Genomic DNA, 13,842 nt, shown 5'->3' with positions numbered 1-13,842 from the left:
ACTGTTTTCTTGTTCTCAACGTGTAATTAAATCACAGCTGAGGACCAAAACAAAGATCAGTGTGTCCCGCGGCATGTTAGGGTAACAGTAACACCTAGAGGACAAAAGCCTATCGACAGGAGCAATGACTGAACTACGCTGCAGTCTATACTATAGTAAAGCTCATGCTACTCTGCAGTTTGTAAGACGCTACATATAAGCTTAATTTTCTTAGGTTACAATCGATCCACATTTGCTTACAAAGTTTTCTCTCGCGCAAATTGCTCATCGGCTTTCCGTTCATTTCCAGAAACCACATGCAGTTTGGGCTACTTCCAGTACCAGGAAGCGGAGGCTGTAAGCAGGGTAAGAACAAAGTAGGTGAGACAGCAGTGGATCGCAGGTCACGGGAAAGCTGGCAGGAGATGTTAAAGGAGACCGTGGTGATCCGGGGAGAACGGCCACATTTGACACAGAACGGCGCCGTGAATCAAGGCTCATCCAATAAGTCATCCCACTGCCCAGGATGTGTACCGAGCAGTGCGGGAAAGGCCTGTGTCTCCAAGGGTTGCTTTAGTCGGTGCAAACTTTAAATACCGTCTGATTTAAAGCAAAACACAACAGGAAAACCCACATGCCAAGTCTTGTTAAAACAAAAGGAATTACAAAACAGTGTTTATTTCAGTTCAGAAAATTTTTCATCCAGACACAGCAAACACAGGAAGGGACGAGCGAGATCTGACCTCTGTTTACCGAGGATGGTATCGCGGGAGCTGTAGGTGTGGCGGGGATAAGGAAACGGAAGAGCGCTGGCCGAGGAGAGTAGGGTTCGAGTGCGTCCGAGCGTGACCGGAAGAAAAGTGACAATAAAAGCTTAGCAAGAAGGATCAACAGCGGCTCTCGAAGGTTCTCTCGCAAAGATACACCTTATGAACGACTCTGTACCTGAGGAATATGATGTGTGTTAGAAAGCAGTTCAACAGAATTTCATCCTGGTTTATTTGCACGTCTAACTGAACCGGCGACTGAATAGAGCCAAAAAGTTCTCATCCTATAGTATTAAAACACGAATGCAATTCATTCCATTAATGGTGTCATGTAGCGCTTACAAATTTAAAAAAGAAACAAATAAAAAAACGATATGTTGTTTTCACGACTTCACAAATACAAATATGCTATGCAATAAGTCAAAATGCAATGGTTCGTAAAGTAATTGGAGCACAATAAAGTAATAGTAGATAAAAGATGGGCAATGACAAAACATAATTTCAAGATACAATTATGTATTTCTCCCCACAGTGGAAAATCACACTGCCTGGATTCGCTTTGGTAAAGTGTTTTATACGGGAACAAAGTACATTTTGAGAAAGACCGAGATCACAGCCGGTTCAGAGGCGGAAACACAATAGTAATACGTTATCTGTAATGTGTTAAACCAAGTACAGTTTTCCACCAGCAATTATTCCGTTAATGAAACCAACATAACTACAAACAGAAACATAGCCGAGTCTTCGGTTTATGATGTCAGTGGTGTTTGTTGTGTTTTATCCGGGGAGGGGGGTGGTTGTCCTTGGAATCAGACTGTACCGCACGTGAGTTCCCAGACCAGCCATGCAGAGAACTGCTCATAATGGGACGAGATTGACTAATCAGACCTGTTTTTTTACAGATGAGTGACAACACCTGAACCCCAAGGCAAACAGGCTTCAGTCTCACGTTGCTTTATGTCGCTGTGACGAGTGTGTGGATCAGCCTCGTCTTGTGTGGACCCATGTGGCAATTCAGTGCCGGTCTGGGATACGTATGTCTCGTAAGCAGGGTAGTCTTTCTGGGCGGTGCAGCAGGTCTCGCGGCACAGGCATCAGCGATGCCTCCCCAGGTGTTGAACTATGCCAGGGAATAGAGGGGACTGACGGGGGAGGTGGCCTCCGAGCCCAGGTTGCCCTCGTTCTCATCCCTGTCCTTCCTCCCGGCGTACTGGCCGATGAAGGAGCCGTCCTCATTGAACTGGCCGTCCCCACCCTCGCCGTAGTCCACCAGGCTGTCGTCGCTCTCCTGCATCTTCACCATGCCGTCCAGGGACATCTGGCTTCCCTGCAGTGGCTTGTTGTCCTCGTCGCTGCCGGGAGGGTGGGGGGTTGGGGGAGGCGTGAGGAGCAAAGTCAGGGAGCAACCGTAATTCCCCACCTCACCCTCAAAGAGAAAAGCACAGTCCTTGAAGATACTGCAGCGTCATCGGTGGTGCGCGGAGACACCGCACGTTAGCCTTTGAAAAATGCTTCAAATACATTTCCAAAAAGAGGTTCTTTCTAACGTGGGCAAGATGCCCTTGGAAATACACACACACATCATCTGAAACCACTTGTCCCATGCGGGGAGCCAGAGCCCAACCTGGCAACACAGGGCATAGGGCTGGGGGGGACACACCCAGGACAGGACACCAGTCCATCGCAAGGCACCCCAAGTGGGACTCGAACCCGAGACCCACTGGAGAGCAGGACTTGGTCAAACCCACTGCGCCACCATACCCCCTCCTCTTGGAAATATGTGTTTGCAACATATGTCAGTATTTCTTTATGTGGTGTTTCCAGAAAACAACTCTGTGTTAATGCAGCCTCCAGCATAAGGATCTCTTTACTAATGTTGACTGGGTGCTGGACCTGCATGCTTCTACGGTACATTTCAGTGGAACGTCAGCAGAATTAACTCATATATATCTGATTTTATAGTCATCTCCTTCGTTTAAGTGTTAGTTTTTTTTTCTCATGCAGGATGTACATTAAGGGCTGCAAAGAACTGTGCGAACAGTCCTTGGAAATCAGAAATAATACAGACTCGGTGTCACAGGACCTACACTATAAGATAATTAAACTGGGTAATATAATGATTTTTCAATGTTTTTAACCCTATTTATGAAAAAAAAAAAAACAATAACCACATTCAGAAACAAAAATGGGCTCTTGTGGGATAATAAAAAAAATGACAGTTACATTTGTAAAAGTTTTAATGCTCGACTGCAGTTTTGAAAATCAACAGCTGTTACTATGGTTAGTAGGCACCACAATTCTTAAGTTGTACAAGGTTAAGACAAATTACCATTTAACCTGTAAAATGAGCACTATGTGTCAATACCAATAAAGGGAAGAAAACTGGATCATTAGTGAAGCCTTTTAAATGATCAGTTACCCTCCCAATTCCAGCTGCAGTTATGAAAGCACTGGGACACAAGGGTTTACAGTGGAAACTGTGCACTCAGTGTGTGATGTTTCCGGTGGTTTAATCAATTAATCTGGATGATGGAAGGGACTCATACTGGGAATCTATTCGTCACACACCGCCATACGTACCGTTTGGAATAAGGAAGAGTAGGGACACGGTTTATCCTAAAAGATGCATTAGAATAACAAAAACCTTTATTACGTGAATTTTACCGCTAGTTTTTGCAGAAAATTTCAGAACCCCAATCTTAAATGCAGGAATTCCTGGAATAAAAAGATAGCTTTTACAGTTCTTGACAGATCATTGGACAAATTTAATCTTCTTTATGGACATTATTAAATACTGGGACATGGGACTCTTGAACTCTGATATGCAAATCTTTGTTGAAAACAATTTGTTTGCTCAGGCTGATATTGTGCGTTTCACTTCACACCAGGAACATTTCCAGCAGGCATTTTGATTAGTAGTTTAGATATTAGTTGGCTAAACTGAGTTGAGCGACTCCAAAAAGAAAATGGAGTTAATGAATGTGCAGCTAAGGGTTAAAAATCTCAGTTGAGTTACGGCATCGTTACATGTTGCTGTTTTCATACCTTTCGAAAGACCTTCATCAGTCCAATGAAGAATAAAGTAAAACATAAAAAGGGAAGATGAAGGAATGAAAAGGAAGAGGAATGGAGAAAAAAGAGGGAAGCCCAAGAAAGTGGAATGGAATCAGTGCCTGTGACAATGACTTTACACAATGGTGTTAGGCAGTGCAGTGAATCATATTGTTCTGCTGTAGCCACCAAACTTGACTCTTTCCTTTATTTACGACAATTTTTACCCACACGATCACAATCAATGCAGCAATGAAATCTAAAACATACTTACTGTTACTCATTTTTTTGCATCTTTTCAGTTAGCGTTAATTTCAAATTGGTAGCATAACCACAGTGAGGATGGACCACACTGCGGAAAGCACACTAACAGTTGTGGAACAGAGAAAAAGCCGTCAAAAGCACATCAGGTTTTGGACAATGGCAGCATGAGGTTTTAGACATCTTTGGTTGGATGTGTTTGGGAAGATGTTCAAAAACTAACAAATGATGTTAAGTTCTACATCTTCCAAAGCGTGAATTTGACAGATTACGCCAAGTGTTGTAAAATACAGGCATCACCCAAGTCAACTGAATAATTTCTCGAGAAAGGAATTTTCATAATTCAGTGAACTCATTAAAATACAAGCCAATGCAGAGGATGGTTGCAGGAACAATTCTCTAAGGCATTTGCAAGGCGGCATTACAACACATTGAGGAATTCCCATCACACAGCAACAACTGATTATACTAGTAATATGTACTTCAACCTTTATAAAAGTAACGTAACAATAAAGACTATTAAAGACAACTTATAGTGACATACCGATAGTCGAAAGACCCATCCTGATCCTTCTGATCAACTGGGTCCAATGGAAGATCTTTCTTATCCCGAACTGAAAAAGTACAAAGAAAAAGTTTCTCTGCATTTAAGTCATGTAAATGATGGAGAAGCTTAATTTTGATGTTACAACATTAGCTATACCCAAGAAAAACCAAAGGTTAAAAGTCACACTACAAAAATAAACCTCAGAGTAAGGAAAAAGAGCCTAAGAAGGGACTGCGCTTTTCCCACCTGGGTACTTCCCTCCACGGCTCTTCTTGATGAAGCATACAATGAGCAGGATGACTACCAGCAGAGCAATAGCACACATCACTCCAATGAACCAGCCCTGGGTGGCGATGTCCACCTGCTCCCTGGTGTAAGCTTCCATTTGGAAATATAACACACAAACACATATATATACTCAAGTAACATGAGGAGGCACACAATCAAAATATGTCATAGCAATGACCTCTGTCAGAATGATATGAGAGGAATATCTAAGATCAGGTGTTTGATTTTTTTCAAATCCTTCTTCTCATCAGATGGGCTCTTAATTCCTGTGATTTAACATGTGGTGTTTCATTCTTATTCAACATCCATTGCAAGTCCAACCAGACCAGCCTTTCACAGCTGATTTGTAAGGGTCTTTGTGAAGGTTAGTGTCCCCCGACCGGTCCAATCTTGTGCACACACAGCTCGTCCTCTCACACTTTGTGAGCCCGTTGGACCACCAGGTTTGTGTGGGCTCACCTTCATTTGTGAACAGCGGAGAGTCCTCCACCGCGGCCTCCCCGACTCCCACCTGAGTGCGTGCTGCCAGCGAGAAGCGGTACCGGGTGTAGCGGTCAGGTCGGTTCATGGAATAGTAAGTGGTGTTGGGGGGGAAGTCCAGCTGTGTGCGCCCCCCTCTAGTCCCGTTCACTGTGAGAGGAACAAGAACTTTGCTGTTTATAATGCAATTTTCTTTGGCTTTTATCGTCTTTTGCGCAGTGTTCTTTTGCTTGCATTTTTCCATTGCCACAACTGGACCTGGACTGTGGGTACAGACACCCTTCGACTTACGCAAATAGACCGTTCTTCAACTCCTTACGTAAGTCAAAAGTTACCTATGTCAGGTTCCCCCACCATTCAACATAATATTAATCATTTTTTCATCGCAGTTATTGCACCTTGACGTTTCTTCGTTATTATTATTGTTTTCATGCCAGCCGTTCCTTTCACCGCTCCTTTATACGTGCAGCATCCTTCACTATGGTATTCGCAGTCGATACGACTAAACCTGGTTCCCGTGCTATAGATGGTAATCTTTGTCCACCTTCACACTTCTTTATTATTTTCAGTTTCATCTCCATATCGATTTCTGTATGCTTGCAAGACAGTTCTCGTTTTCCTTCAAGTGCACGTTTAGCACCAGGCATTGTGAATAATGAAAAGGGTAAAAAATATGGGAGAAAAAGCACTACACTAATGAGAGGAGATGAGTTCATGGCTCAAAACACACAGGAACTGGGAGGATGCAGCTTCCTGCCTTGTCTGGCTATGCCAGCTTGCGCTTAACGTATTTCCGATGTTTTGCGTAAAATAAAAGCGGTATCCGTTAATAATGAGTATGGCAGGAATTTTTTATGGAAATCCAGATTTAGGTAAGTAGAGAGGTGTCTGAACTGTCAAACAAAGGGCTTTTGAACTTGTAAGGAACCGGACAAAAAGAGGCGTGAAAGTTGCGACAGTAACGTTTAACCATATACCCTGTTTCGACTCTGAAAGTGGTTCAGAACTCCAAGACATGAATGGGTACACACCTACTTGATACTTCAGTGTGTATCCAGTTAGGATACCATTGGGTTCTGCAGGCCTGTCCCAGTCCAAGTAGAGGGTGTCCATGTGTCTCTGCTGAATTCGGAAGAATCTGGGTGGAGCTGGAACTACACAACGAGAGATGTGAAGGGAAACATTGCGTAAGAATCTAGGCTGAAGACTCCAAAGCTCATGTGCCCTTCCGCCGTGCGCCGTGCCTACCTCCTTCCTTCGTCTGGAACTCGACAGTGCTGCTGGCAGGCCCCTCATAACGGCTGTTGGCCACCACCATGTGCATCTTGTAGTTACTGTAGGGGACGAGGCCCGTGAGTACACCCCAGGGCTGGGGTCCCGTAACGTTGAAGCCCTTGCTCTTCTTCTCTCGGCTCACGCTCAGCCACTTCAGCTGGCTGCTTTCCCTCCAGTAGTACACCTGTGGCAGGAACACGATGAGCCTATTCTGAAGCAGAGCTTTTGAACTACATGGGGGAGGTCAACCCAGAATCTCTGGGTGTGACTGTTCGCTGCACCCACTTTGCAGTCCTTTAGCAGATCCATGATGCTTTTATTTATATTGTTATAAGAAGTGCACAGTAACAAGTCACACGTATCTCTTCTACTTATGTTCATTTCTGCACAAACTGTAATTCTTACAGTAATTTTTTGGCACAGATCATTTTCACTTTTTTTTCTTGAGAACACTTGTATGAAAAAGCTCTCTCCAAAGTGACTTACCTTATACATTTTACAGTGATTTACTCATCTATACACGGTAATTTGTTACCAAATCAATTCAGGCTAAATACCTTGCTCAAGAGCACTAGGTTTTACATTCGTTCATATAGCTGACACTTAGCACCAAAGCCACTCACACTGTTAAGGCTATCATTACTTTACCCATTTATAGTACAGCTGGGGAATTTTACCAGAGCAATTTAGAGTAAGTACCTTGCTCAAGGGTACCACAACCAGAGATGGGGAGCAAACGTGCAACCTTTAGATTCACAGGCAGCAGCTCCAACCATTACACTACCAGCTGTCTCTGTTTTACTATGTTACATTTTTGTCACCTTCTCTCTACTCTCGTTTGATGTTTTAACTGTGCCTCTTTAAAAGCAAGATTTCCTTGTTGTCAGTTGACTTTATCTGTTCTTCCAGTTGGTTCAACTAAACCCATCAATTTTTACTTCACTTTTATTTCAGTCATTATTTTAAAGTAACAGTACTTTTAAGTGAGTGCAGTTTTTCATTTCTCTGCTCAACTTTGTTTGTCATTCAGGAACACACTGAAGGGGTCAGACTGATATCTCAGGGTGCACGCACAAGTGGTACTCACCTTGTACTCCTTGAGTAGGCCCATTATGGTTTTTGAAGGCACTGGGGTCCAGTGCACTGTTGCCTTGGTGCTGTCCGTCTTGGACACCCGCAGGTTTGTAGGGGCTGCAATGGGGCCTGGTGAACCAATAAGTAGGAGGTCTTATACAGACATACAAGTGTTTGAACCACTGAGCTATGTTTATATTACGTTTATGTTTATATATGACGGGGGTGCGGTGGCGCAGTGGGTTGGACCACAGTCCTGCTCTCCGGTGGGTCTGGGGTTCAAGTCCCGCTTGGGGTGCCTTGCGGCGGACTGGCGTCCCGTCCTGGGTGTGTCCCCTTCCCCCTCCGGCCTTACGCCCTGTGTTGCCGGGTAGGCTCCGGTTCCCCGTGACCCCGTAAGGGACAAGCGGTTCTGAAAATGTGTGTGTGTGTGTGTGTTTATATATTATATTATGTTTGCATTGTCGCTTCAGTTTTGTTTATTTTTGCAAACTGCATCTATTTTAATTGCTTAGCATTGCAGAAAAATTGTGCTAAAACCACAAACCAAAGGAGTTGAAAGGACAGCGGCTCAGGTTGGCTGTGTAGGCAAATTTATAGCATCTGTAAGAATTGAGTTTACATGTTTTTGCCCACATGTCGGGACTTACGATCCTCCCCGGAGTAGCCAATGACCACGTTGGACTCAGGACCCAGACCGAAGTCATTGACGGCCTGCACTTTGATCTCGTATGGTGTGAATGTGTCCGTGTCATAGATGATGTGCCTCAGCCAGTATGTGGTGATGTTCTTCCATTCCTCGCGCGAATCTCTCCGTCGCCACCACACAATATAGCGAAGGTGGGGCCCGTTCCTCTGGGTGTCTTCCAAAGGCTGTGTTGAAGGAGGCAGGGAGAAATTAAGTAAGGACAGATGGTAGGGTAGAGGTTAGAGCTGCTGCCTTTTGACCCAAAGGGTGCAGGTTTGAATCTCACCTCTGGCTCTAGTACCCTTAAGCAAGGAACTTACCCTAAAGTGCTCTGGTAGAATTACCTAGCTGTATAAATGGGTAAATAATTGTAAGTGGCTTTGGAGAAGAGTGTCCACTAAATGAATAAATATAAATACCAATGGTTTAATAACAAGAAAATTCTACACATCAAATCACTGTTTACATCACATATTTAGGCTTTGTGTAATTTCACTCCATAAGAGTGCCTCTTAGAATTACTGAAGTCACAGCATGCATAATTGACAGCAGCGCTGGAGTAAACATATGCTGTCAATGCCCTAACATCTCATTTTTGTGCTGTTGCTCAGTTTGATAATGCAACCTTCATTAAATTTGAAATTTCTGGGGAAATTGGATAACTGGGGAATGTGTTGCAGTTTGAATTTTTGTCTTGGTTATGTGATGGTCAAAATATGATGTATGAGGAGGTATGCATGTGCAGCAGCCAGGAAGTTGTAATGGCGAGTACCTTTGGTGCAGGGATGCAGTGCTGAAAAACATATATATTCTCACCTAGTCAGTGTCACTGTACCTGTTCCTCAGCGGGATAATAGAGCTTAATATTTAGAGCCAATTCTTTCTGACACCCAGGGGTTGACCTCATTGAGGTGTATCATAAGAAAAATATTAAAATTTAGTTTGCCAAGCAATGCCAGCTTTCCAAGCTCCCTTTTCCTCCTACCTCCCATCGGATCTCCATCCTGGTCTTCCACGTGCCCACCCCTCTGATGTTCCCCGGAACAGCATCAGGTGCTGAAAAAAAGCATGGCTTGTTTTCTTAACTAAAAGGAAAATCAACAACCGAATTCACACTGAACACTGCAGTCGAATGATGATGGCTGCTAAATTAACACTGGGTCCATTAACTGTGCTTCAAGTAGAATATTAGAAAGAATCCACAATGACATTTGCTTTAGTGAAAACCTGTGTCTCTGAGCAGCAGGCCTAAACTCAGATTTTACAGGGATCACTCAGGGTTTCCATTGGTACCCTACGGTGTGTTGTAACGCCGCCCACTCACCAGCACCACTCGTCTGGTAACGCTGAGATGGTCGACTTGGTTTGCTCCAGCCAATGGCGTTGATGGCGTACACCCGGAACTGATAGTTGATGAACGGTGAGAGGGGCAGGATGACGGAGTTGAGGTTGCCAGGGTAACTTGAAAGGTTCTTCCACCTGCCTGGTTCCCAGTAGTCCTCCTCATACTGTACCAGGTACTCTTGGCAGGGGAGGAAGCATGATATTAATTTCAATGCACTACATACGAAAAAAATGACTACGTAATTTAACAGCTAATAGCTGGTAATACAAATAGTGTGCAATAGTAGGTATAGAGGAAGCACATGCAGCTTGTTTAAAAGTACATTCCCGGGTCACATGGTTGGGGAAGTGTTCGGTGTGAGAGCAGGAGGGAGAAGGTGGTTCACCTTTTGTAGGGCTGTGGTTGTCATTTCCTGGGGTCCACGTAATTCTAATGCTGCGTTCCGTAGGGTCCGATAACTCGAGGTCTGTCGGAGGGTCAGGACGATCTGCGCACAGAGGATATCAATATTTCTGCAATCAAATTTTGTAGGAAAAACTTACGTTTTGAGGATCTGACACCTCTCCAGAATTGTTAGCCCATCCATTGATTTGGCTCCTCCTTTTAGAACACATAATAAAACTAAATATTTTATGCATTTTTTTCACGCGTGCGGCGGATGCCGACCCAGCACAACGAGCCGAGCTGAGGCTGAGGCCCTGTCCAGTTCCGTCCTCACGGTACAGGTGTAGTTGCCCTCGTCCTCCCTGCGGACACTGGAGATGGCCAGGAAGTCATCCTCTTTCTGGAGTCTGTGCAGAGAAGGGAAGGAAGAGAGCAGATGTCTAGACTGAGAAGGGAACCGTATCACAATAACTCCCCATTCGGTGTCACATGATCATGTGCAGTTTGGAGGCCAAACCATTTGTCATTTGTATCACTACAGCTTGCATAAAATTAATTTAAAGCTGCTGTTGGTTAACACTACTTTCGTGTAAGTTATGTAGGCCTCATCACACCAAGAGGCTCATCATGCCTCCACGATGTTGTTAGGGACATATTAGTTTGATGGTCAAAGATTCATTTAACATTCAGTGACTGGCAGCGTTTTTGTCAACAACATTATGTCTCCGTGTTTCTTTTAGTATTTGTAAATTTTGTCTGAATACAGAGATGGTATTTTAGTATGAATTTTTTTGGGGGGGAGTGTGTCCAAAGGAGCAGACCTTCATTAGGACATGCGTGTGTACAGTACTGTCTGTGTCAAGGCCTCTAATAGGTATTTGTTAGTGTGCTACAGAGGTGCTGCGATCGCCCACCTCCAGCCCAGCACAAGGAGCCGTCCGTTCCTTTTCCAAGTGACAGTGATGGGAAGCGTCGGGTCGTGTTTGGCACGACACTCAAAGCGGGCCGTGCTGCCACGGATTGCCCTCAGGTGTTCAGGTGGGCGCGTAATTCGGGTGGGTTCTGGGTCAGAATGGGGTGGAGGAAAAATCAACAACCATTGTGGCTCCATGAAAAAAATCCCCTCAACCTTCACATATTTAAATATGCCTTTCCCATGGTAGACATATTTTTCTTTTAGAGTATTAAATATTTAATAAGAAAAAAAGAAAAAGAAGCGTTTGTTAGACAGACCTTAAAACTGGGGCCTGTTTCACATTATTCAGATTTCTGTATTAACATAGTGCAAAAACTACAGTCATGGCCCTCAATCCCAGAAGTTTTTAAAATAGTCAGATAGTGAGACATAGGGTGTGAGGTTATAGACTGACCTTTGACCTCTAGGCGAGCCTGATTTTCAGCCTTGCCTAGGCGGTTGTTGGCCACGCAGGTGTAGGTGCCCTGGTCATCTAAACGTGCGTGTCTGACCTCCAGGGTGCCATTGGTATACGCTTTGTAGTGACCACCATCCCGGCCAACGATCTGTCCGTCTTTGAACCTGCACACAAAGAAATGAAAAACATGACAAACTTGTATACTTCAGCACGATTACATATCACATTTTCACATATCATAGAGATTCATTCATTAAATAAATCTGCAATTTATGGAAAAGTGATTGAATGAAATTACTCGACGTCCAAGCCGTTTCTCCAATGAGTGCCAGGACACACACACAACGTCTACAACCGCGGCGAACCGGAACTGAACCCGGCAACACAGGGCGCAAGGCTGAGGGAGAAGGGGACACGCTCCTGACGGGACGCCAGTCCCCTGCAAGGCATCCCAAGCAGGACTTAAACCCCAGACCCACCACAGAGCAAGCCCCCGGCCAAAGCCGCTGCGCCACTGCGCCCCCCATCCTGGGGCACAGCATGAGGAAATCAGCTCTGACAGCTGAAAAACAAAATGTGATGTTTGCTGCAGGCCCAGCCCCAAACACTCACCAGCGCAGTTCAGGTAGAGGAGATCCAAAGAAGGGGCAGTACAGGAAGGTGCGGTTGTTCTCCATCACTTTCACCAACTGGTTCCTGGGACCCAACATGCGCGGTGCCGCCTCTGAAGACAAATTATAAAACACAGACGTAGAGCAGTTAGTGAGCACAGCACCGAAACTGTCAGTAGACTTATTGTCCTGGGTTTTACAGCATCGCTTCATTTTCTATTTATTAATATGTTTGGTTACTTTACAAGTGTACATATACATGTATGTTGTTAGTGAGTATGTATGAATGTTTTCCATTGCACGGTGCTGCAGCCAGAATGAATTTCCCTCTATCATTAGTTTCATTCATTCATTCATTCATGCATTTGTTCGTTCCTTCATTGATTTCCCACTTTGGCTTCACTGTATTTCTTCTGATTAAGGATCCCATCTTTAGGTTATTAATTTGAAATCACTGCTTAGCAATATCCCAGTGATGACTCAGAGACTTAAATCTTTTCCACGTTGCTCACTATTCTCATTCTCAGCAGTAGCTCATTGCCCATGGCCTCACCCTGGATGCTGATGAAGGCATTAGCTAGCAAGTAGCCGTGCTCATTCGAGGCGTTGCACTGGTATACAGCACTGTCTCCTATCTGCACAGATCGGAGGATAAGTGTGTCGCCTGCCACTTGTCTCCGCGGGTTTGGTGGGACACCTGGTAAAAATGCAGAGTAATTAAGGACCAAATTAAATTTGCATGCAGTTACATATTGCCAGTAGCAGAGCAAGGAAATAACAAAATTATATGAAAGCAATGTCTTTCATGAGGTTTGGCTGGGTCCTGCTCTCTGATGGGTCTGGGGTTCGAGTCCCGCTTGGGGTGCCTTGTAATGGACTGGCGTCCCGTCCTGGGTGTGTCCCCTCCCTCTCCTGCCTTGCGCCCTGTGTTGCCGGGTTAGGCTCCGGCTCGCTGAGACCCTGCTCAGGACAAGTGGTTGTAGACATTGTGTGTGTGTGTGTGTGTGTGTGTGTGTGTGTGTGTGTGTGTGTGTGTGTGTGTGTGTGTGTGTCTTGCATGCAATTAAAACAGCTGTAATAGAGTCCATCAAATCAGTGGATTCTGGGAAACTTACTGTCAACTGGCTCCCCATTGACCAGCCACTGGATGGTAGGTTTTGGGATGCCATTGGCCCGACATATTAATTTCCCATTGTCCTCAGAAGTCAACACCAGATTTTCTGGTTTGTTTGCCCAGTAAGGAGTTGCTGCAGGAAGGATGGAGAATGTTAGCCAGGCAGTAACCAGCACATAATGTCTATAACAACAGGGATAAATATCAATAACAAAATATCTTTGAAAATATATTTTATTGATTTACAGAGAGGTAGTTTGTGTTTTAACTAATAACAGGGGACTACACTTTCAGCAGAATTACATATGGAACAAATTAGTTACAGATTATTTTCTGTCGGATGCTTGTAGTGAGAAACATCAGCAAATATGGACTGCAGAAATGAGAGAAGAAAAAAACCTGGGCAAATGACCTTGAACCCGGACGGTTATGGTGTGACTGGTGGCGCCCATCCTGTTGCTGGCTGTGCAGATGTAATCCCCGGCATTATCGTCTGACATGGACGTGATGCGCAGAGTCTTATTGAAGTTCTCCAGCCTCAACTTTCTCCGAGGGAGGTCTCCAACCTTCTTGGACCAAGTTATAGTTGGCGTGGGACTGGGAAA

At 44.6% G+C, this 13,842-nt stretch overlaps 1 protein-coding gene across 4 annotated transcripts in view; it reads right to left on the bottom strand.

The window, feature by feature from the left end:
• Nucleotides 1–710: 710 nt before the first annotated feature.
• LOC108940287 (neurofascin-like) overlaps nucleotides 711–13,842 on the bottom strand; it is a 28,297-nt gene continuing 15,165 nt past the window's right edge. For 3 of the 4 annotated variants that reach the window (XM_018762321.2, XM_018762319.2, XM_018762320.2), the window contains exons 8-27: nucleotides 13,650–13,834; nucleotides 13,239–13,370; nucleotides 12,677–12,820; nucleotides 12,125–12,236; nucleotides 11,510–11,676; nucleotides 11,054–11,201; nucleotides 10,422–10,546; nucleotides 10,141–10,242; nucleotides 9,735–9,932; nucleotides 9,396–9,466; nucleotides 8,373–8,595; nucleotides 7,736–7,851; nucleotides 6,622–6,832; nucleotides 6,405–6,527; nucleotides 5,353–5,523; nucleotides 4,852–4,983; nucleotides 4,603–4,672; nucleotides 3,792–3,803; nucleotides 3,327–3,362; nucleotides 711–2,098 (exon numbers count right to left, since the gene is read on the bottom strand). In XM_018762321.2, coding sequence (XP_018617837.2) covers nucleotides 1,867–2,098; nucleotides 3,327–3,362; nucleotides 3,792–3,803; nucleotides 4,603–4,672; nucleotides 4,852–4,983; nucleotides 5,353–5,523; nucleotides 6,405–6,527; nucleotides 6,622–6,832; nucleotides 7,736–7,851; nucleotides 8,373–8,595; nucleotides 9,396–9,466; nucleotides 9,735–9,932; nucleotides 10,141–10,242; nucleotides 10,422–10,546; nucleotides 11,054–11,201; nucleotides 11,510–11,676; nucleotides 12,125–12,236; nucleotides 12,677–12,820; nucleotides 13,239–13,370; nucleotides 13,650–13,834 — 2,710 coding nt within the window. In that variant the 3' untranslated portion in view covers nucleotides 711–1,866. The remainder of the gene's footprint in view (nucleotides 2,099–3,326; nucleotides 3,363–3,791; nucleotides 3,804–4,602; nucleotides 4,673–4,851; nucleotides 4,984–5,352; nucleotides 5,524–6,404; nucleotides 6,528–6,621; nucleotides 6,833–7,735; nucleotides 7,852–8,372; nucleotides 8,596–9,395; nucleotides 9,467–9,734; nucleotides 9,933–10,140; nucleotides 10,243–10,421; nucleotides 10,547–11,053; nucleotides 11,202–11,509; nucleotides 11,677–12,124; nucleotides 12,237–12,676; nucleotides 12,821–13,238; nucleotides 13,371–13,649; nucleotides 13,835–13,842) is intronic. The other variant, XM_018762322.2, reaches the window with a different exon arrangement.

Source organism: Scleropages formosus, chromosome 2, assembly GCF_900964775.1.
Source record: "Scleropages formosus chromosome 2, fSclFor1.1, whole genome shotgun sequence".
Taxonomy (NCBI): Eukaryota; Metazoa; Chordata; class Actinopteri; order Osteoglossiformes; family Osteoglossidae; genus Scleropages; species Scleropages formosus.
The sequence above is the reverse complement of the archived record's forward strand: the minus strand, read 5'-3'. Positions and strand labels throughout refer to the sequence as shown.